The sequence below is a fragment of the Numenius arquata genome, chromosome 5 (genome assembly GCF_964106895.1).
Source record: "Numenius arquata chromosome 5, bNumArq3.hap1.1, whole genome shotgun sequence".
Taxonomy (NCBI): Eukaryota; Metazoa; Chordata; class Aves; order Charadriiformes; family Scolopacidae; genus Numenius; species Numenius arquata.
This window is the reverse complement of record NC_133580.1, coordinates 318,036-341,801: the sequence shown is the minus strand read 5'-3', so window position 1 is coordinate 341,801 and position 23,766 is coordinate 318,036. Positions and strand designations below refer to the sequence as shown.

At 58.7% G+C, this 23,766-nt stretch overlaps 1 protein-coding gene across 3 annotated transcripts in view; it reads right to left on the bottom strand.

Annotated features, from left to right (window-relative positions):
- MID2 (midline 2) overlaps positions 1–23,766 on the bottom strand; it is a 60,793-nt gene that overhangs the window by 5,635 nt on the left and 31,392 nt on the right. For all 3 annotated transcript variants that reach the window (XM_074147375.1, XM_074147374.1, XM_074147376.1), the window contains 5 exons: positions 15,614–15,709; positions 9,133–9,240; positions 5,805–5,953; positions 4,931–5,058; positions 3,665–3,808 (listed from right to left, as the gene is read on the bottom strand). In XM_074147375.1, coding sequence (XP_074003476.1) covers positions 3,665–3,808; positions 4,931–5,058; positions 5,805–5,953; positions 9,133–9,240; positions 15,614–15,709 — 625 coding nt within the window. The remainder of the gene's footprint in view (positions 1–3,664; positions 3,809–4,930; positions 5,059–5,804; positions 5,954–9,132; positions 9,241–15,613; positions 15,710–23,766) is intronic.

The following is a 23,766-nucleotide window of genomic DNA, read 5'->3' as shown; positions in this document are numbered from 1 at the left end:
GGCAGAGCTCGGTAAGGCACAGCCAGGGCCGGGAGCACCCCAGCATCCCACCCAGCATGGTGGGATGCCACCATGGGAAGTGATGGGGAAAGGGTGCAGAGAAAGGGGAACTGAGCCAGTGGCACCTCCCAGGGCAGATGGCACGGGCAGCCCCGGTGATGCCCACTGTCACCCTCCCTCGCTCCTCCGTCCCTGGGGGACACGCTCCCTGCTGCTCCGGGGGCTGTGATGCCAGCTGCAGGACGGGACATATCTGCACCTGTCTGCAAAGCGCTGCAAAGGAAATTACAGCTCCCAGCGAAGGGAGAGGGATCCAGACGCTTGGAAAACATTCAGGAGCCTGAACTCTTTCTGGAAATGGAAAGGAATTAAGAGCCCGAAGACCCTGGAGGCACAAAGCCCTGCTTCTGCCAGGGCGGCAGCGCCCAGCACGTACTGAAAACGCCGTGTTGTATCTACGGTGGGTGACACAGTGCCCAGGGAAGGGGAGCAGCACCACGGGGTGCCACGGGGTGCCACAGACGCCGTGACGGCCACCAGCAGGGCTGGTGGGAATAGCCCGTGGATGACACAGGTCCCTGGGGCAGCCAGTGCCGGGGAAAGGACACCACGGGTCTTGGGAGCCACCTCCAGCGCTGGCACCAAGAGGCCGGGGACAGCCCGGGACCCAGTGATCGCTGCACGGGGCGGCTGATTTAAGCCGAGAGAAGAACAAGGAGGAAGCTGAGAAGCAGCATCTGGAGGCTTCGGGGATGCAGCAGGTCCAGAGGCGAGGGGAAGGCGATGCAGGAGGAGCGGGCTGTGGAGCAGGGGTGTTGGGAGGAGGGTTTTTAGCCCCCCATCACCGGCAGAGGCGTGCACAGCCGGAGGCAGGAGCTGGAACACGCTCCACACCTCCTCTCCTCAGCCCTACACCGAGGTGTTTATTTACCTCCGGTGGCTCGTTCAGCCGTGGGATAAGGGCAGGTTGCAGTCATTGTCAGCCCGGATTTGGTTTAAAATACACGTGGAAGTGGCCTAGGGGAACGGAGCAATGCTATTTGAAGTAGAAAATAAAGCAGATGTGATCCCGCCGGCAGGCCGGGGCAGAGCGGCTCTGACGGGAGCACTCCCGGGCGCTGGGGAGTGATATCTCCTGCAGACAAGGACCAGCTTCACATCCCTCAGCCCAAAGGACGCGCTGGCGGAGAGATGACAGCCTGAGAGTGATCTGGACTCCCCAGCAGGTTTCTTTCCCAAAACAAGAAAGGGTTGGCCTGGAAGACCGAGGGCTTCTATCCTTGCCAAAGCTTAAAAAAAATCCTTTTTATTGCAGCTTTCATCACCCATAAAAACGTCCGACTCCTGCCGAGCTCTTGGCTTTAAAGGGAGCGTGAAGGGGCTGGTTTCCACAGGCCAACTGTGTGCTCTTTGCAAAGGTATTTCCTTTCCCGGGAAGCCTCCCCGAGCTCCTGCCCGGTGACCCCCAGCCCGCCAGTTCCAGCGTCTCTTCACGCACGAGTTCAGCCAGGGCTCAAAGGCTCTCAGCACCCGGACCCGACTGCGTTACTCCAAGGGACGATACATTATTCATTCTCTCCTCTGAGACATTAACTGATGATTTCTTTACTCCTCCTATGAAGAGCTACCGAGGACGACCAAGGAGGACGCTCCTGACGTGTCCTTCCAGAGCTGCCCCTGCTCTTCCTCATCCCTGCGGTTCCCACCGCCCCACGGGACCCACACAGCCCCCAAAGGTTCCCAAAGGTGGGATGGGGACTCACTCCCAAGCCCTGCCATGGACTGGAGTCCAAGCCACGTGCCCACAGCGGCATCTGAGGAGAGGAGGGAGCCAGACCCTTCCCCAAGGACCCAGGGCAAGGGCACAAGTTGCAGCAGGAGAAATCCTGGTTTGGAAAGGAAAAAATCCTCCAGGCGAGGGTGGGGAAGCACCGGAGCAGGGCCATGGGAGCTGGGGACTCCCCATCCTTGGGGCTGTCAGTGCCTTGAGGAACCCACCAAGGGCTAAGCCAGCCCGGCTTATGCAGAGCCCTTCGGGGGTCCCTGCCCACCCGAACCCCCCAGTGACACCAGCACGGCCCATGGTGAGGGAGGGAGACACGGAGGCTGGTGGCCATCTAAGAATGGAGCCACAGAGGTGGCTGAGCTTGCCCAGGCTTTCAGAGGAGAACAAAGCACTGGAGACAACCTGTTGTGGCTGGGGAAGGAGAACAGAACTGAGCAGGGGAACGGGAGCTGCTGTAGCTCCCAGAAACCACAGGAACCTCTGGCCGAGAGGAAACAAATCCTCTTGTTTTCCAAAGTGAGGGCAAAGGCGGGGACACAGGTTTTATCAGCTTTGAAAGCCACAAGCAGTAACTTTCCCTGGCAGCTTCCTGCATATTTTAAAGTGCACTTTGCAGCCTTCCCGTGCCGTGACACCGCGCTGCCGGTGTCCTCCCGGCCAGAGAGATAAACTGACAGCAGCCCAGAAATGCCACCGAAGCATTTGTCAGCTCTTCCTACAGCTGTAAGCGCTACGAAGGAAAACCAGGAGTAAAACTGTCCTGCAAGAGCCATGCTGTGGGGATGCTGTGGGGATGCTGTGCTCTTCCAAAGCACTACTTCAGGGTGGAGAAACTGCAAGCTGTATTTTTTTTTTCTCCCATTAAAACATCCACATTTTTGTCTTGTATGAAGTTTCCCTGGACTCTCTCCTACAACCCAGCCCATAAATTAACTTTCCTCCAGAGTGCAAACCCCTTCCAATTGTAGGGAAAAGGCAGCGCTACAAGAAATCGTAACAGGTATGTATTTCTGGCACCTCGAGGACACACCGGGCACCCAAAGGAATAAATCACTGCTGCCCAGGCTGGCAAACAGTCCGTGGCTTTGTGGCTGAACTGCCCTTCTCTCTGAAACCCGAAGATCCCCCTTTCCACCTCCTTTTCAGGAGGCTCGCCTTCTCCTGCTCGCTCCGGCTGAACATACCCCATGGCTCCGAGGGTCCCTCGCACACAACCATCCACCCACTGCCCGGGTGGCTCTGCATCCCACCACCACCCTCCCCAAATGCTGGAGCCAGCTACTAAACACACTGCTAAAATATCTGTAATATTAAACACCCCAAAACTACCATAGTCTTAATCAAATTATTATTCTTCTTGGGAAGAAATGTTTTACAATGAGGGTGGTGAGAGCCTGGCCCAGGTTGCCCAGAGAAGCTGTGGCTGCCCCATCCCTGGAGGGGTTCAAGGCCAGGTTGGAGGGGGCTTGGAGCAACCTGGTCTGGTGGGAGGTGTCCCTGCCCAGGGCAGGGGGTGGCACTGGGGGGGCTTTAAGGTCCCTTCCAACCCAAACCATTCTGTGATTCTGTGATCCCCGGGCACAGCTCAGAGCAGGTCTGGTAGCTGAGAGATGGGCAAGACCCTCTAACACACCAAAGGCTTCACCGAGCCAGGGCTGCAGACACCCAGTGCAGGGCAAAACCATTCTGTTATGGACCCCCAGCACGGGGTGTCCTCCATCATTCTGGTGACAGCCCTGAGCACTGTCCTCGGAGGATCCTCTGCTGCGGTCTCCTCCCCGAATTCCCAGCCTTTAAACCTGCTGAACCTCCCCGAGAACCCTTTTCTTCCCCACCCGGAGCGCGGTCCCCCAGCCCCAGCGCGACGCAGGGACTCACTGATGAAGTTGGCCTGGCCGGTGAAGATGGTGTACTGCAGCTCGTAGGAGCTGACGCTGAACTCGTCCTCCGAGATCCAGTGGACGGTGATGGTGTCGTGGGAGGCCGTGCACAGCTCCTCCCGCACCGACGGCGGGTTCGGCGCTGCCGGAGAACACAGCTAACGTTATTTCTGCAAGTTTGTGCTTTCTTTTAATACACCCAGGGCTTTTTTTCACTCCCTTAAGGACAGAGATGGGCTCGTGTGGGGAGCAGAGTCTCTGGACACAAACAACAGACTCATCTTGTCTGTCACTGTGTCACCGTGTCCAGCCTGCTCTGGGTGACCCTGCTCTGGCAGGGGGTTGGAGGAGATGATCTCCAAAGGTCCCTTCCAGCCCCTGCCATTCTGTGATTCTCACTTAAAACTTTTCAGTGAAATAACAAAATATCCAGGGGTCAGTGTGTTTTCAGGCGGGGCAGAACGAGGGGTTTCCACTGCTGCCTCCGTCAGGTCTGACACCCCCACCCCAAAACAAGCTGAGAAGCCACTTCAACATTTCCCAGCGTGGTTTGTGGAATCAGTTATTTTGTCCCATCGCTCTTCGGGACACAAGTTTGTTGTTAACCTTTCATTGCAAGGTGAGCTCCTTCACAATGAAGGAAATCGGATGTGGGGCAGTAACGATGTCCTCCCGCCTCTGGAGTTTCCTCCCTCCCCGGTTTTCCAGCCCGGCAGGGTCCAGCAGCCATCGGTTGCCGCGGGGCTGCTCCTGGTCCCCCTGCATCGCCCCAGCCGAGGGCTAGAGCCGACCGAGCCTGAGCTCGGGGCACCACGGCAGCACCCAGGGACCCCGCGAGGTCCCTGCCCACAGCAGTTCACAATTTAGCACCAAGAGACCCACAAAAAGGGCAGCAAAAGGGAAATGCTAAAGCACGCAGTGCGTTAGAAGCACAAAAATTGGCCAATTTACTGTTCCCTCCCTGTAATTTGCCCTCGCGGATCCTTATGGGCATCAGCTTCCTCCCTGGGTCGTGGAGACCGTCGGTTTTGACCTGCTTTTTGCACTTTTTCCAGGAGAGGCAGAGTGCAAACGGGAGGACAGGGACGGGCCACTGTCCTGGGGACCGTGTGGCCTCTGCCTCAGGCAACCGGGCACTTTTTACTAGTGAGAATGAGTGGGAACCTGGGTGGCTTTAAACCCGCCTGGGGGCCCTCAGCGGGCGCAGGGCAGGGGCTGCGGGGAAGACGCGGGGCGCAGCGGGGGAGCAGACCCCGGCACCCACCAGTCAGATAATCCAGCCCTTCCAGCAGCTTCTTCTCTCTGGAAAAATCTAAAGCGAAGTTTTCAAAGGCGTCATTAAAATTGATATCTGGTATCAGAACTTGAGAGGATGCGGTTGCCATGGCGACCCTGCAAGAAGAGGAGCGAGCATCAATAGGCAGCGGGGCGCGGGCGCTCCCCACAGCCGGCAGCGGGGGACTAAAGGGTGCCGGCAGCGGTGACATTACACACCGCGGGGAAACCGGCTTGTACCCGCCGACCACTGCTGCTGCCCCAGGAGGGTGCCCCGGCCTGGGGACAGGTCCCCAGAGAGGTGGGGGCGCTCCGTCCTGGGGGGTCCCAGCCCCGAACTGCCCCCGAGCTCCCTTCACATTGGCATTTCCACCACTTTCCCACCCAGGGAACGACGTTTGCCCCCACAGTAGATGTTCAGCTTCGTTAGGGGTAGATTTAAAGGGGAGATTGAGCTGAGATCCGGGGAAGAAATGTTTTACAATGAGGGTGGTGAGAGCCTGGCCCAGGTTGCCCAGAGAAGCTGTGGCTGCCCCATCCCTGGAGGGGTTCAAGGCCAGGTTGGAGGGGGCTTGGAGCAACCTGGTCTGGTGGGAGGTGTCCCTGCCCAGGGCAGGGGGTGGCACTGGGGGGACTTTAAGGTCCCTTCCCACCCAAACCAGTCCGTGATGCTGTGATTAGGACCTGCCACACAACTCCTGTCCTGTGAGGGACTGGAACGGGGGCCAGCCCCGAGCCCGGTGTTTCTCAGAGGGCAGCCTACTGGAAGGAGGGACACGGGGTGACCCTGGGCAGGGAGCTGCGACCAGGGGACCACTCCAGCGACATCCCATCGGTGTCCCGGGCCAGGCGCGCCCACCCACCTCTCAGCCACGTTCCTGGCCGTCTGCAGGAACCGCGCGTGGTCGTTCTCCTTCAGGATGTGCTCTGCCTGGTTGATGAGGACCGTGGAGCGCTCCAGGCACTGCCGGCAGTTGGCGACCTGCTGGGCCAGCTTCCGCAGCTTCATCACCTGCCAGGGGAGCAGAGGGAAGACAGGTGCTCAGAAACCAAACACACAGCCCGAAAAGCACAGAGGAACCCCTGTCCTAAGCCAGGGGTGGCTCAGGGGAAGCCAGGAGTGGTGAAACAGCATGGAAATGTCCCCAAAGCTCCGGGGAGAGGGAGCAGCAATGCACTTTCTGTGTTAAATTATGCTTGCCCGGACCCAGCTCTCCGTGGCCACATCCCCGGGAGGACCGCAGCGCTGGTCCCAGGCAGAGCCTCTGCTGTGGCCAAGGGAGAAGGATGTGCAGATGCCCTGGCCCAGGGCCAACCAGCCGGGCTGTGACAGTGGCACCTGCAGTGGCCCAGGGCCAGCCGGCTGGGCTGTGACGGTGGCACCTGCAGTGGCCCAGGCAGGGGACGTGGTGCTGGCAGCCGCCGGCCGGATCCATGCCATTGCAGAGGGCTCTTCAGCTGCCTCTCCTCTCCCTGCTCCTCCGCTCCCATCCGCCCTGATGGTGGTCCCTGCCTCCCGGCTCCTTCCCATGCATGGGCACGGCCTCGGTGCCACTGTCCCCATGGGGGGCTGCCCGGTCTCACGGGCACCGGTACCCCAGCCCCACAGAGCACAAACCTCAGCCCTGCAGGGCACGAGCCCAGCTTGGAGCCACATGTGGGCTCCTCAGTATCTAATCTTGGTGGGTTTCCAAAGACACGTGTGCAACACATCCAGGAGGAGCAATTTTTTAGGATTACTGGAATAAAAGGTACCAAAAGGCTGGGCATGTTTTCTTTTTGTCAAAGGCGCATTGGCTGGGAGCATGGCAGGCAGGGTCCTGCACGTGGATCGGGGCCATTTCAAGCACAAGCACAGGCTGGGGATGGAGGGATGGAGAGCAGCCCTGGGGAGAAGGACTTGGGGGTGTTGGTGGATGAGAAACCCCCTGCACCCTGGGCTGCATCCCCAGCAGCGTGGCCAGCAGGGCGAGGGGGGCGATTCTGCCCCTCTGCTCCGCGCTGGGGAGACACCCCCCCCCCCAGTGCTGCCTCCAGCTCTGGGGCCACCAACATCAGAAGGACATGGACCTGTTGGATGGGGCCAGAGGAGGCCACGGAGATGCTGGGAGGGCTGGAGCCCCTCTGCTGTGAGGACAGGCTGAGAGAGTTGGGGGGTTCAGCCTGTAGAATAGAAGGCTCCGGGGAGAAGGAGGGAGCTTTGAGCAACCTGGTCTGGTGGGAGGTGTCCCTGCCCAGGGCAGGGGGTTGGAACTGGATGATCTTTAAGGTCTCTTCCAACCCAAACCATTCTGTGATCCTCCGGGCACCCTCCCCTGGCACCTCTCGCTCCCAGCCATCACCAAGCACAACCTTCAGGCTGCTGCTCTGGTCCCTACATCTCTCTCGCTGCCTTGTGGAGGAGAAGCTCCATCTCGCAGCTCCCGAAGCAACCCCGGGATGGAGCAGCCAATTCCTCCCTCCCAGGACCATGCTCCGGCTGGAGCCAAACTGCTGCCTCGGCATTTTCCCCTCCATGGACTTCCCTCCCCAGGCCCGGGGCCGTCACTCTCCCCGACGCCGTGCAATCAGGCTGCTCCACACATCCGTTGGGCCGTTTGTCAGGAAAAGCAGCCCAGAACAAATGGAAAACCAACTGGCAGTTCAGCGGGAACGCCGTATTTCTCGCCCTGCAGCTGGAGAGCTTCAAACCAGCCGCAGTCTCCGGCGCTTCCTCCTTCCTTTTGTGTTTGGGGCTTTTTAAGCTCTCCAGTGTCTGTGGCCAGGGCTCCACGGAAAGGCTGTTTCCCGTTCACTCTTGGAAATCGCTGCTCAGAGGAGTCGAAAGCAGCGGAGGAACCTGCCCAGCAGCGCGGGGGCTGCAGAGGGGCTGCGGCTTCCATTTCCAGACCCATTTCACCAGTAAAGAAGCTTATTCCAGTTTCCAGGTGACTTTGGGAACCAAACCCACTGCCCTGCCCAGCACTGCCGGTACCACCATCCCCAGATCCATCTCCCGCTGGCTTTGCAGCGACGTGGGCACAACCTTGCTGCTCCCGCCCTGGCCATTCCCAGGCGGTCGAGCGCTGCCGCTGCTGCTGGTTTTGGGCACTAATCGGGGCCCCTCTCCTCTACCCTGCTGCCGATTTGTAGGAAAATCACAACTTTGAGCCTTCCAGCTCCCTGCCAAGCACGGCTGAAACTGGACAACATGGTCAAGAGGCGTTAGGGGAGAGGGTGGGAAGTGAGAGGCAGACAGACAGATGGACCAGCAGAAGGCACCGTTACATAAAATATGTTCCCTGAAGCGGCTGGGATAAAAGCAGGCATTTTTTAAAGCTCCCACTCCTGCCGAGGGTGTCCGAGCACCGTGCTGCTGGGCTCTCCTGCAGCGCAACCCACTCCCAAACCTTCGCCTGCAAAAACATCCACATCTGGGGCGACGCCGCTGCCCGGCCTGGCCATGGGCACGGTGACGGGTGCGGAGACAGACCCTGACCCACTTGGGATGTGTAAGGACGGCAAAGGGTCATGCAGGCACTGCAAACTCCTGTGGGCACCCCAGAGCTCCACCTGGTCCCTCCAGCCTTCCCCACGGCACAGAAGCCACCAGGAACCACCAGGAATGGCCAGGATACCTGGAACTGCTGGAGGAAGGGTCCAACCGTTCCCTCAAAGAACAGGGAGAGAAACCAGCTCACCCACGGCTCCACTGCAATGCAGAACGTGGAGCCTCTCCTCTCTCTGCAGTGCAGGGCTCGGCTGGCCCTTCAGTAGTAATTCTACATTATTATATTAGCACCGCGGAGCTAGAAAAGCCCTGAGGAAGCTGTCTGGACTGATCCAAGCAACTGCACCAATTTGTCAGGCTAATCAACGCGCCTTCACTCCTCTGGCCATGTCAAGCACACGCCTTGTCCTCGGCAGAAGAGCCCTGGGGACAGCAGCAGCGAGGGACACGGGGACCAGCACACCGTCCGGAGTGACGGGATGATGCTGTGTCCACCGATGGCTGCCCAGAGCAATTCCTTCACGGGCAAGGCAACGTGCGTGGCTAGCAGCCCCTCTGCGTGTGGCCGGGGCATCCCAACACCATGGGCTGCCGAACCGGGGAGGGCTGTGCCCGGAGAGGGAGGGCAGACCCTGCCAGGGCCACCCCATGGGCAGGAGGGGACCTTTGGAACTGCAGTGGCTGGAGCCGGACCATCTTACCTTGGTCTCCTTGATCTTGACGGCGATGACCTGCTTGCGCTGGCGGATGATCTCCATGAGCTCATCACACTCCTCCATCAGCTTGGCCTCGTGCATGGCCGTGTTCACCTGGCAGAGCAGCAGAAGGACACCCTGTCAGGAGGGACACGCTGGCCCCAGAGCCCGACAGCCCCATGGCTCTCCCAGCTTACACCAGGAGAGATGCAACACACATCCTCCCTGCCACCCCCGGCTCTGCCGGCTGCTGGGGGCTGACCCAGGCAGAAATAACAGCCCCACAACACAGAGAACCGGGCTGGCTCACCCACCTCCATTGCCACTCTGCTGGAGGGGAGAAAAGGCCATAGAAGCATGTGAAGCCCGCCCTTGCTGCACGTCCAATGTGGGCACTGGGTGATGTGGCCGTGCTGGGGCACACACTCCTCCATAGGTACCCTATTTATTCTATTAAATCTGTTTATATTTCAACCCTCATGTTTCTTTATTTTTTTCCCCCAATTCCCCTTCCCAGGTGGGGAGGGGTCATCGGGTGATGGAATAATTATCTAAAGGACAATCAATTGTTGTGCGTTGCTCAAACCATAGCAGGTGCCAGCCCTGACACCACGCAGGGACACTCAGGGATCTCCCCATCCCCTTTTCCTGGGTCAGGCTGTGTGTTTTGGGGTGCTCTGCACGGCCAGGGCTGCACCAAGTGACCCCCATCCTGCCCCAGGCTGTGGGGCAGCGGGGGCAGTGGGGCAGTGTCCCAGCCCTCTGCTGCCAGCAAAACTCACGGCTCCCCTGCACCTACGCCGAGGCCGTGCCCCTGGGCCAGATAAGGCAAAAAGAGGTTTAAAGGTGGAGGAGAGCCCCTGCTCGGGAGAGCCAGGGTGGCCGGGGCTTCAAAGCACCTGCACAAGGGAGAGCGAAGGGAAGCGCTGGTGGGGGGAGAGGGAGGGAGCGCAGGTAGAGCCCGCAGCGGCGGCGAAGGGGCATCGGGAAATGCTGGGGGGGGTCTCCATGGAAGGGCCGAACCAGCCCAAGGCAGCAACAACGAGCCACCCCACCTCTGCTCCGGCCACAGCCCCGACTCTGTGGCACCAGGGCTATGGGGAGGAAAAATCTCCTGATCTCAGTGCTGCCGGCGGCTCCCAGGGCTCCAGCATCCCCTCGGAGGTGGCTCTCAGCCCCCAGCACAGGGAAGCTGGGCTCACCACGCCACCCGGCAGGTAGCCCCAGGCTGCATGGACACCTCCATGACCCGTATTTTCAGCCCCAGCACAGGGCTTCCCACGCCTGGCCACCACTGAGCACTCCTCGGGAGCCCCTCTTTGAGCAAAGCCATTTACAAATAGCCATCTTCCCCCTAAAAAAATAACCAAGTACCAGATGCTGCTGGCAGCATCTGCTGCTTTGAAAAGCCCCATTTCTTCATAGTGTGAGGGTCTGGCAGGATGCGAGCCCAGACCGTAATAAATCTGCAAGCTTTCTCCAGCTCAAGACAAGTTTCTCACTGCGCTTGCAGTTCACTTCCTAAACTGGGGCGCCGTCCCCTCATGGGGTTTGCTCTGGGCTCACGACGAGGGGAGCCTGGTGATGCTCAAACCCACCATCTCCTCCCTTCCCCGTCCCCTCCCAACGGCGGGTCCCAAGGCGAGACAGGCAGCTTTGGCTGGACTGGCCTCGGGGGGTGACGGAACGAGCATCGAAAGGCACCTCCATCCTCACAGCCCCCTGCCAGACTGCTGCCAGTACTCCTCTGACCTCACTCCCGGTATTCATGGGTCAGTGGGAAAGACACACAACCAGTTCCTCCCTCCAGCATCGCTGCCCCCAGAGGAGGGACCTGAGCCGGGAGAGGAGGGGACCTGGTGTAGACCTGGGCACCTGAGCCAGTCCCAGGGGGGGACTGAAGATGGCACAGACTGGGCAGAGGCTCCCACAAGTCACCATCGGGTCCCATCAGCTCTTGCAAACCCCCCTGGACACAGTCCAGCCTCTTCCAGACCACATCTGGGGCTGAGCACGGCGTCAGCCCCAGGAGGCCGAGGGAAACAGTGCTGGCTTCTCCAAAGAAAGCTGCATGTGTCCTGCTTAATTCAGGCTAATTAATCCCTGCCGGACCCACTTTTCAGGCTTCAAATACACCGTTGGGTTTGTTGTTGTTTTGGAGCGGAAAGGCAGGTGAGCAGGGAGTGCAGAGAAAGCACCGGCAGAGGTTTCGGTCCCATCTCCAGGAACAGAGCATCCTTGGGGGGACGGACAGGAAAGGGGGGTACACTTCACAGAAGGGGAACTGAGCCCTAAGACGTAACTCAGACAGGGGAGCAGAGGACACGAGTGGGTTTTCTTCGTCTGTGAAACAGTGGCGAGGGCTGAAGGCAGCCCGGAGTTAAACACGTTTGATACAAGATCTTTTTTTAACGCCGGCCGGCAGCTTATGCAACGGCGAAGTGGGAGACGCTGATGGGCTGCGAAGATCCCGCTGCCGGGGAGAAACAGCCGATAATCCTCCAACTCTGCTGGAAGGTGGCAGAAGGGGGAGACCAGCCCCGGGGCTTGGAGCCCGCGGCGATCCATGCCGGTGGCAGCAGAGGTGACAGAGCTGCCAGGCAGCCCCGGCTGCGGCAGAGGGGGTGGCAGCCCGTTCCCCGCTCTGGGCAGGGGAGCAGAGACCACCATCGCATCCCTGGAGCCCCCCAGGAGCACAGACCCAGGGCTGTTCCCCAGTGTCTGCGGTCCTGGTGCCGCTGTTGCCAGCGGGAGGGAGCCCCGGCTGCCAGGAGAAGAAGGGGGGGTCCGTTAGCAAGTACCTCGCTCCCCCCCCAGCCTGGCACACCAAGCAGAAACCCCAGGCTCCTGGTTAAATTCATCCTAAATCTGAAAACCTTCCCAGGGCAAGAAATCCGTGGCTCAGCCAGTGCTCCTGCTCCGGAGACGGAAGGGAGGTGCAGAGGCCACCACAGCCCCCTCCCCAGCTGCCTTCTCTCCAAAAAGCAGCGTTTCCAAGGACAGGGTCCCACCCCACGGTGCCAGCAGAGCGCGGCGGTGGGATTTCAGACCCACAGGGCTCTGCCGGCAAAAGCCCTAGCTCAGGCAAAGCCAGACACTGGGCAATCCACTTTTTATTGGGATGAACTAGTTCCCAGGTAAACGCTGCGTTTTGGGGTGAAGACTCAGCAGGCACTACAATTGTAGGAGAGCGGGGCGTGGGGGAGAGCTTTTAGCCATAAGAAGTGGGGAAAAAAATACTTCACCCTTCTCAGAGGCAGGGGGAAACGTGCTGGGGCTCTGCAACAGAAAGCAAACGGTAAAACTCAGACCCGGGAAGAGCTCGTGCTGCAGCTCCCGGAGGGATGAGGAACATCGTGTCAGCCCGAGGCGTGATTCACGCACAGACAAACCTCCTCCTCCGCTCCCAGCCAGCAGGAACCCGGCGCTGAGACAGAGCGGAGCACCCAGTGCCACCCCCAAACCCTCAACAGGTTCCTGACTGCGCAGCGAGGCAGCCGTGCCCCAGGGGACACGCACTGGCCTCCACCACGACTGGCCGTGCGTGGCATGGAGGGCCACCACCCCTCTGTGCCAGAGCATCTCCTACCACCCTCCCTGGTGGGGACATCGATGGGGACACAGGGGTGATACCACCTCTGCTGCCCACCCTGGTTATTTTACAGACTCAGCGTCTTTGCAGGGTCGTTACCTGCTCTCTTTGGTCACCGCTGCAGGACCAGGTCCCCTCGCCCTCTCTCAGCAGCAGCCCCCCATGCACCCGCTGCACCAGAGGGGTCACTCCTCGCAGGGGGGAGGCTGGGTGGCTCGGGGACACTTCAACCCCCTTCCCTGGAGTGCCTCCCTCTGCACCTCAGGGGGCTGGTGGCACCCCCATGACGCGGGACTCACACGGGAGAGGGCTCCATGGGCAGAGAACATTGGGGTCACACGTGTCCCTCCCTACGCAATGTCCACAAACAGCTCGGAAGCCAAATCCCCCGCGTTGAGGCTCACGGGGAAGTGCAGAGGGACAGAGATATTTTCTGCTTCACACTGACGTGCTCTCAGAAAAGGTGCCTCTGAAGGGCAGGACGGCGCATTCAGTGAGGCTGGGAAACACATTTCAACTGTTATTTTAAGCAGAGCAACTGACAAAGCTGAAAACTCCTAACTATGAAGAAAACGACAGCCAGGAAGAAGTTCTGAAACTTCCAGAGTCAGAGAGAAATGCCCGATAGCTTTCAATTCATCCCAGATCAGTTCGTTAAGATGCCGGGGCAGGACCCAGAGGAGGAGGAGGAGGTTTGGAAGGATGTCCAGATGTGTCCCTGCTCCATTCCCGGGGGTTCTTGGAGTCAAAGCGTGGCCTCTAGGAGCAGTGAGTGTTGGTGACTGTCCCCAGGGCTCTGCAAGGATGCCCTGGCTCCTTCTCTGCCTGCAGGACATCCATTTGCTCTGTTCTACCACAGTCACTCCAGACCCCTCAGCCCTGCGGGGAGATGCAGCCCAGGACGGACACCTCCGACAAAAGCCATTCCTACCGCAGGGACAAAAGCGCCTCTGCACCAGGACACACCGGCAGCAGGAGAAGCAGGACAAGTGACACTGGAGCATCAGCACAGCCCTGCTCGGGAAGGCAAAACCCAGGTGGGGAGTTTCTGCTCCTTATTTTGGTGTGGGAACTCAGAGGTGTCTCCGCTCCTCCCTCCCTGCGCACTGAGCTGGCCCAACGGTGGCCCGTGGCTGCTGGTGGCACCAGTGGCACTCCCAGAGCCAGGGTTTGCGCCCTTTTCCCCTCTCCAGACCATCAGGGCACCTACAAGGACCTTATTTAGTGAGCAGAGAACAAAACGCTGACGCTGCCTGCGGGAAAGGCGGGGGTAGGAAGCGCTTCCCGGCCTCAGCCCCGGCCCCTCTCCGAGATGGTGACGAACAAGATGCAGCTCCCCGTGGAAACGCGTCCCCGGGTCCCTCACCATGGGGAACGGCTCCGGCCGGCACCGGCAGCATCCCTGCATCCCCGCTGGCTGCTCGGCCCCGGGGGCAGTGGGGAAGCCACAGGGCTCACATCCCCCCGCAAGGGCTGGGGCGAAGCAAAGAGCTGCTGTGTTTGCTCAGGCACTGGCAACACCCCCCCCCGAATCCACGCCAGCGACCCCCCCAGCAGCCCGGGGGGGTTACTCTCTGGAAAGGTGTTTGTTCAAGGAACCGCTGCTTAATTTAGCGACCAAAAAAATCAATAGCCCATTGAGAAGAAACTAATTGCGACAGCCTCTCTCCATGTATCACTTCAGTAAACAAAGCTGCAAATTAATTTGCTATTAATTGGTATGTGCACTCTGGAACAACAGCACGGCATTAACTGCCTTCTTCCCCTCGAACGCTTTCCCCGGCAGCACATGGTGATGAACTCCCGACTCCGGCGCCGCAGCCACGAGGCCGCTGGCACCAACACACACCCCCCATGCACACACGGAAGATGCTGGATGGCACACCAGGGACACAGAGAGTTTCACAGATCAAGTGGCCGAAGCAGCAAGGTCAGCAGAGGGCCTTTCTTCAGCAGGATTAAAGGTGGCCTCTCTCCTCCCGTGCCTTTCTGTAATCCCCCTACAAAGCCTTTCCCACTCGCTGCTGGTTTGAGCCAGGCGTTGCTGCTCCACGGGCGGTGGGAGAGGTGGCCACCGCCAGCCCCGGGGCTGGAGGGACGTGGGGGGCAGCCTGGGGGTGCCCGGGGGGAGGGAGGGAAGCGGGGGAGACACCACCCACCGCAGAGCGGGAGAAAGGCTGGCAGGGGCCCGTGCTCTCCTTCCCAAGAGGAACGGGTTAAAACACAATTAGCAGAGTAGAAGCACCCTGGCGCTGAGGAGGACCCTGGAGGGCTCCCACGGCTGCCGGGGCAGACACAGTTCTGACTCAAGCTGCGGTGACGTGGCCACGACTCCCTCCTTGTGCCGGCGGCGAGGACACAGCGAGCCACATCCTGCCGGGCTTTCCCGGAGCGCTCGGCTCTCGGAGACCCAAGTGCTGTGCAAACATCAGCTGATGTGCTTTAACAGCAGCCCCGATAAGAAAGAGGAGGTGGAACGAGCGCAGGGTTTCACAGGGAATTCGAAGCACGGAGGCACCACAGTCATCATGAAGGGTTTGCTGTTCCCAGGCACACAGCAGAGCGGCCAGGTCCTGCCTCCCCGGGCCAGCCCAGCAGCCCGGGTCTCTTCCCAGCGGCTCCCAGTCATGCCACCCTCTCCCTCAGACCCCCGGGAACCATCCCCGCATCACCGTCATTTGGGACTAAACTCATTTGGGACTAAACTCTCAGGATCACTTCAGCCCCCCCCAGCCCCTCGGCGTCAGCGATGCTTCCCATCACACACATCCCTGTTCCCAGGGCAGCCCCCGGGGAGAGGACACAGGAATGATCCCAGGCATCCCATCACTGAGCCGGGAGCTTCCCAGTGACCTTCCCCACCGCCCCCCAGTTCCCCCCCCCGCTCTCACCAACCTCCACTTGCTGGCAGATCTGTATCAGCTTGGCCATCTGGTTCTCCAGTTCACTGTTGCGTTTAACCAGGTTGGTGAGGTTCGTCTCCAGGGTTTGCTGCGAGTCCAGAAGAGAAAAAACAGAAAGATCAGCAAAGCTGGAGGACTGTCCCCGGTCCCCCGTTAACAACCGGGGCCGTTTGCCCCCCAACACGCTGCCCGGGGGAGCGACAACTTGAGTAACTCTGGGCAAAGGCTCTGGGGTTTCCCGGCAGCTCCTGCCCGCGCTGGGGGGTTCCGCGAGTGCTCGGCCCGAGACGGGGGAGCCACTGAGCCCGGCACCGCGGTGGCCCCAAGGAGGTCACCAGCCGGAGGTGACAGTGTGGGTGCCTGCCCTTCGCTGCCCCTTTGGAGATGGTTTGACAAGCTGGAGTGGGCTGTGTTCCTGCAGCAAAGCTGAGTTTCTCCTGCATCCCCTGGAAAACTTTCCGGGCAGCGGGAGAAACACCAGGAGCATCAAAGTTTCTCAAAACTCTTCTCAAACCACTCGCTGCCGCTGAGCCCTCGGACAAGGTGGGAGAGACAAAACGTGCTGCTCCCCACGTTTCCACCAGGAAAGAAGCCAGCACGGCTATTTTCACCATCAGTTTTGTTTTGTTTTGCACGTGGCAGGGAAGCCAGAAAGAGCCTGTTGAGCCATCAGAGAGGGATTTCTCTCCTTCGCAAACCATCTCTGCTGGAGCGACACGGGCACAGGTGGAGCACAGTGGCAGCTCCAGACCACGGGGACAGCTCACCCCACGCAGGGACAAAGTCCTCCCTGGCTCCCGCCGGGCTGCCCACACCTCCCACCACCTCCCACCTTTCCATGAGGGTATAAAGAGCTTTTCTGCTCCGACAGCAGCCCGGAATCCCACCCGCTCCGCAGGACCCGCTGCGATTTTCCATCCCCGCTCTCCCCCCGGCACCCGCAGGATTCCAGGAGCGGAGTGTGGGGGAAGAGCCCATCTGAAAAGATGTCAGTATTTGTGGCCACACAGTGGACTTGCATTTTTTTGGATATCAATAATTTAAGTGACACCGCATTTCCATTAAAATACGCGTCTCCACTAAGAGGAAATGTTTTATAACAAAGTGCTCTCTACCTGTTGCAGCGCTTGTCGGGAAAATGATATCCTATTAATATTTTAAACTTCAGGGCTGGGAGAGGATCCCTGTGGTGTTTTATTCATCCTCGGCGAGAAACTGCAGTCGGAGGCTTTCATCCCGACTCCAGCAGACCCACAAACACGGCCTGTCCCCGCACGCACAGCTAATTTGGTGGCTAGTTAGCCAGGAGAACTGGAATGAGAGTCATGAAGCACAGGCAAAGCATTCATTCCTGGGAAACCACTGGCTCCCGAAATACTCCGAGCTCGTTTGCAATGCTGCAAATTGCTAGCCAACGGCGGGAGAAGCAGAAAGAAACAGGCTTGAAAAACGAAGTAAAACCCAGGGTGCCTTCATTAAGTGGAAAGTGCTTTGCACGACGAGGCTGTATCGATAATGAAAAAGCAGCTGCTCACAGCTCCTGCCACCCTCTTTCCTTACAGCTCAATATTATTAAACATAAATTGACTAAAGCATTGAACATTTAACTTGCTAATTATCTTCCTCGTCACCAACTCGGCTGCGCTGAAGTCGCAGCTTTGAAATCGCAGCCGATCTGCTTTAATGTTGGAGGGCTGTTGATGGAGGGCAGGGAGGGGAGGGGGATGAGCTCGGGATACGTTCTTTGAAGCCCAGGAGAAGCACTTTTTCAGCATCCCGATTTTTCCAGGGGAGGGCATCACTCCTCCCCCACCCATCCACACACACAAAACCAAAAACTGGGACTCGGAGCGATGCTGGAGCAGCTGGTGGTGGTTCGCTGGGACTAACGCTGGCCGAACCAGCAACCACCCTCCCGTGCCGCCCCTGGCTTCGCAGGGCTGCTCAGCGAGGCACCTCCGGCTGCTGCAAACCCTCGTGCCGCACGTGAAAATGCAGATGGAACCTTTTCCCTCTGTTTGATTTGCTGAAACAAATAAAATAGACTGGAAGCTTTGATTACACCAGCTGGTTATTTTGTAGGTATACATAAATTACAGCAATTATAGGGTTGTTTTTTAATTGCATTATAACGTGCTCATAATTTCCCCAAACATTCCCCTTCTGGCCAGAAATACAGAATATTTGATTTCTCTACAATTGGGAAGGGACGTGAGAAAGAGAGATAAAAAGGAACCACCACCATGTCCTTGATCAAAAGCCACTGTGAGAGGAAGGGGCCGGGTCCCCGGGTGATGGAGACCCTCGGGAGCAGGGAGGAGGAGAGCACGGCCACGGCACGGCTACGGCCACCATGGGAGAGTGCCCCAGCCCTTCCCAGCCGGAGCCGTTGCAAAGCACCCCGTGGGGACCGGACCCTCTCCGGCAGCTCAGCGCCTGCACCCCGCTCACCTGCAGGTCACCAGATGCAAAATCAGTATATTTGGCGCCCAGCCGAAGGAGCGGGATGGCACGGCAGGGATGCGCAGGCACCGAGGCTCATGTTTTATTTAGTTACGCGCACAACGAGCAGCAACTGCTCCAGTCTCCTTTCTTTCCAAACGTCAACCAGGCAGTTGAACTAGACATGGATTTCTCTGTTCCTGTTTGAAGATGGCATCAAGGATGGGGGGTTCAAGACAATTGTAGGAATTATAAATATCAGGCTTCCTCCCGGTGGCTGCTGGCTGTCCTCTGCCCCTTCTGGAGCGGGGCAGGAAAGCCAGATGCCACCAGTGCCTCGCCCAGGGTACCTGGAGTCTCCACGATCGCTCCTGCAGGAGCTGGCCAGATTTTAGAACCAAAAACCAAAGCTCTTGATGGGATCCTGCAGCTGCAACGCTGCTGGGGCCATGGGAAACCCACCCCGTGTCCCTGCTCCCAGCCAAAACGCTGCTGTGACCCGAGCTTCTGCCCCAGGTCCCCACTGGCTCCATGGGGACGAGGGGCACCGGCACGGCTCATCCCGGGAATGCCAGCATGGCGTCTCCTTAGGAGCGGTGGCCGGACTGGTCTCACTGCAGCAGGATCTGTCCTGACCCCATCTGCCCCCCTCCATTTTGGGGACGGAGGGCGATGGGATGGATGTGCAGCATCATCCCCGCTCCGTAATGACAGCTGCCTCTGAAACGCCAAACTGGGCGCTGGCGAGCACCGCACGGACCAGGCTGCCGGCCACGGGCACTGCGGGTCCAGGGCCCTGGCACTGCTCTGTGCCGGAGGATGCTCCCGCTCCCGTCTCCCCTCCCGACGGGCAGCCAGAAGACCAGAGCACGGGGCCCACCCACTATTTATTTCCCATCATCAGCCCCGGTAGCGACATGTCCCTCTGAATTAATATTTATAATCAATTCCCAACCCCCAGCAAAAAAAAAGAAAAATAAATCTGGGGGAAAATGTGCGCGGGAAGTCAGCTGCCTGCCTGTGCTAAAAGAATCTCCCCAGACAATAGGACAAGTGACAGAAAGACAGGACTGAGCTGCCGAGCGGCTCCCGCACAGCTCCCGCCTGGTGACACTAATGCATTTCAAGTCGCTTTGGAGCAAAACACAGCGAGTAAAAGCTGAAATAAACTGCCAGCTTTCAGTGCCTGCTATCACCCTAACCGGCAGAGCTGACCTAGAAAATCAAGCCGTTTGTTATGGCAAGGTTCTGGTGGTGTTTCTAATTGTGCTGAGGAGAGTCCGGAGCAGGAGCCCTGAGCCAGGCAAGCGGCTCTGGTACCTCTCCCACCAGCCGGTCGGTGGGACCCTCTGGTACCCTCCCACCAGCTCCTGCCCCTCTGAAGCCCTGGCTTCATTAAGGAAGGCTGCCAGGGGCTTCTCTAAATGAGAAGCACATTTCCTCCAAGAGGAGGCAGCCAGACTCCTCCAAACCCATCACCCAAGGAGACAGTAAGATTTTTTTACCCTTCACATAATTGCTGTGGTTTTTACTGCTCAGGTGATTTTCTTCAGCAGCTCCCCCAGGACCTGGCTCCACATCAAGGTGCGAGTCTTCATCAGAGCCCAGATTCCCTCGCCCCGCTGGTGGGAAGGGAAGCCCTCCTTGCCCAACACCAGGCAGGTTGTCACACGCCTGATGGAACCCAAGAGCAGCAACATCAGAAGCTCAGCTGGTTCGGAGCCCGCAGTCCCCCAAGGCCTGCCCCGAGCCCGAGGTTGGGGGTGGGAAGGGTCTGCAGCCCGCAGGAAGGCTCCGTGCGGAGCAAAGCGGTGCTCCCGGGCAGGGAGGAGAGTTTTCTGCCCACGGATGTGCTTACCCGAAAAGCAACCATTTCTGACATGTCGTCCTTCCCTAATAGAACGGATACAGGAAAAAGATCTGTCGCAACCGACCAAACTCTTCACTTGGCGTCCAGTGCCTGGCTGCAGGGAGCCCAGGGAGCCCTCAGCCTACGGAGACAGGCATCTCCTCCTGGAGACGAGCATCTCCTCCCAGAGAAGACATGACGGCGGCAGCAGCAGCTCCTCCTCACGCCAAGGGACTGGAGGAAAGCAAGAGAAGCCACCAGGGCTTCTCCCCACGCTCTGCCCAGGTGCTCCCACTGCCCTGTCACTAGCCCATGGCCACTAACGACAGAGCCATCCCTGGGGGCTCCTAGGCAGGGAGTGCCTCCCTTCCAGCAGCAAAGACATGGCAATGAGAATGGCTTGTTTATCCTTCTCAGGAAATTCCTCTCCTCCTGCGGGTTCAGATGAGCTCCGGATTTTGGCAGGAGGGGCGGGAGGATGGAAACGGGACCAGCATCACTCGCCAGGAGTTGGAGCAAACCCCTTCGATTTGCACAGACCGAGGCAGTGGAAAACCCTGCAGTCGGATTGAAGAGGCCCTTAAAATGAAAGGACTTGTCATATTTTCGCTCGCCCGGGTCTGCTTTGTGTGAGGAGCCTCGCTGGTGCCGCTGGAGCAGCCCCGGTGCCTCTCCTCTCTCTGCCGGTGACAGTCCTTGTCCCCCGAGGGGGACAGCACCTCCCATGAACATCCACCTGCGTAATGGCACCTGCGCATCTTTCCGAAGCCACCACACTCCTCCTTGAGCTCATCCCCCGAGATGTGGTGAACCACCGGACCTCTGCGTGGTGTTACTGCGGCGGCTCTGGGACCACTCCTGAGCATCTCTGCATCCCCACAGCACACCCTCGGGTACCACAGGGACACAGCCCGAGCACACCCTCGCGTACCACGGGGACACAGCCCGAGCACACCCTCGGGTACCATGGGGACACAGCCCGAGCACACCCTCACTACAGCAGAGATGTCAACTTCCAAACATGAACGCCTGCAGAGCTTTTGTCTTCTTCAGGTACACCTGGTTCCTCAACTGAAGAATGAGGAGTTTAGCCGTGGGTAAAACTCGCTGCCCGTCAGTGGGAGCGACCCAGGGTCACGCTCCCCTCCTCCAGAAACTCCTTCTTTGGCCCCATTTCCCCAAGAAAATGACAAAATGTTTCTGCTCCTACAAAAAGGCAACCTGAGAAACGGGGTGGGGAGAGCACCCTAATTCTCCTATAAATCAAAGCTGTCCCACACAGTTCCAAGGAGGGAAAAATAATCACAGGCAATAGTTTAACGCTGACATTTCTCCAAAGCTGCTGATTAGTTGCAGACTGGCTCTGCAGCGTCGCTTTGGCAGGCTCTGCCGGCTGGTGGCTCAGTGCGTAGGACTCGCGTTTCCCTCTTTGCTCTCCTGTCCCCGCGCTACTTCACAGAAACAGGGGCTGTGCTTCCGAAAATGTTCCTTCAGGTAAAAGACCCCGTCGCAGCCCTGACACACGCAAGCCCTTGGCACGAGCCGTCCCGCTCAGCGCCGCGGAGAAGGGCTCGCTGCGGAGGGACAGCCTCGTGCTGCTGGAGCTCGTCCACACAAGCAGCGTGCAAGGAACGAGCTGTTCCTGGCAAGACACACCGATCTGTTTTCCTGGGTAAAAGGAGAAAAAGGAGGGGAATAAGCCAGCCGATCCCGCTCCCTGTTACAGGGTGACCTGCTCCTAAGTCACCCCAAGCCAAGGTGCGAGGGCTCCAGCAGTAAGTCCACACGACTGCAGCGCACGGAGGGGAAAGCCCACCGAAGGAGCTCCTGGAGCTCCTGGGCTGTGCCTGGTCCTGGGAGCTGGAGGAGAAAACCTGGAGCTGCCCAAAGGAGAGCTCAGCTTTTCCACTTCCATCAAACAAACTTCCATCAGAGGCTGGTTCCCCTCATCCCAGGGACAAGTCAGGGCAGGGCACAGACAGCAGCTTTTTGGGTGGTGTCTCTTCTGCATCCTTCCTCACTGACTGAGACATCCGAGTGCAGTGTCCAGCTCTGGGGCCTCAGCACAGGAGAGACACGGAGCTGCTGGAGTGGGGCCAGAGGAGGCCACGGAGATGCTGGGAGGGCTGGAGCCCCTCTGCTGTGAGGACAGGCTGAGAGAGTTGGGGGGGTTCAGCCTGGAGAAGAGAAGGGGCTGATCTCAGCCGAGACAGGGCTCCTTCCCAGCCACCCGAGCTCAGCAGAGGGACCTCCAGAACATTCACAAGTTGCAAACAATCAAGAAATCAGAGGAATAAGGGTTATTGGCGATACCAAAAAGCTTTCCATTTCCAAGCCGGCTATGAAGAGAGAAGCACCTGGGGACTGGGCTGGACACAAAGCCGGGGCAGCACCAAGCTCCCGGCAGCGCTCATCGCCCTGCGGTCCCTGGGAGTGCTCCGGGGAGCATCCTGCAGCATGAACGTGGGGCCAACGCTGGCTGGAGATCCAGGGGAACCAGGGAAACCCCCCGACCTTTGGTCTCGGTGCAGCCAGACCTGTCCCCGCACCCACGGCAGCCTCTCGGGTCGGCTCTGGGGAGACCCTGACCACAGAGAGGAGCCTGGAGGACAAGGTGTCCCCAAGGGACCCTGTGTCCAGCAGGGTCCGAGAGGACAGGTTACATCCAAGGTTGGACCATATTCCTTGACCTTCCAGCCTAAAACCCTCCAGCTACAACGAGGAGCTGATGAGAGCTCGCTTAACGAACGCTTCTGCAAACATAGGGCAGAAATGCATTCGGCTTATTTGGGTCCTTCACTGTTTACATCCTTTAATCTTTTCAAAGCAATTCTTCCCCTATTGGATATTATCATGGTTTTCTGTATCATCACAGCAGTGTTGAAAATTGTTTAAATATTTTATTAAATTCATCCTGACTGTGACAAGCCAGTTTTTATTCCTGAAGCCATCTAACCATTATCTGCTTGTTTGAGCTGTCCTATTTAAATACTCGGAGACTCCACTCCCCGGCTTGGCTGCGTGCTTCCCAGCTTAAAAGAATGTGATTTTCAGACATCTTATTAAATTTGCTACATTTGATGTAAAAATTCCCAAGCTACAGTGAGTCATGAGCTTATTTGTTTCTCTTCCACTACTTTTATTTATTCCTTTAGAAAGACAGAGTGGAAGGAAAAGGTTTCCACTGCTCCGAGGACGCCTTTTTCCAGGAATTTTCCTCTAGCAATTTCTACCTTCTTCCAAGCCAGCACCAGGAGGTCAAGCCAGGCCGGTTGTAGGTACCACCAGCATCTGCGGGTCCCAAGGGGTGGAAGGGAACAAACCTCCCCCCCGTCCCCATCTCAGCCCCCCCGCAGGGATGGATGGATGGATGGATGGATGACGATGTGCCGCGGGAGCCAGGGCTGGCATCAGCCCCCGCCGTCCCTCCTCAGCCATGGGCCACCCACGCCAGCCCCAGATGTCCCCAGGGCTCATCTAGGGAGAAGCTCTGGAACCAGCTCTGCCATCCCCACGGGAACCAAGCATCGCTGCATCCCTGCTTCACTGAGAATTCCCATCTCCTGGAAGATATGCCAATAGTAACTATTCTGTTTTGTTCTGCCGCAGTTACAAAACCACGAAAATTGAGGAGAGAACAAGAAAAGAAAGGAGACATGGCAGATGTCCCCCTGCTCCTTCAGCCCGCTGTCCTTTGGGGTCTCTGTACCTCCCAGGCTGCACAAGCGGCTCTGGACCCGAGCATCCCACCAGAGCCATCGCTGGCCATGGCACGGCCACGGCTGCGGGGCTGGTCCCCGCGGCCACCTCGTCCCTGCCCACATCTCAGAAGAGCAGCCCCGAGCTCCAGCCAA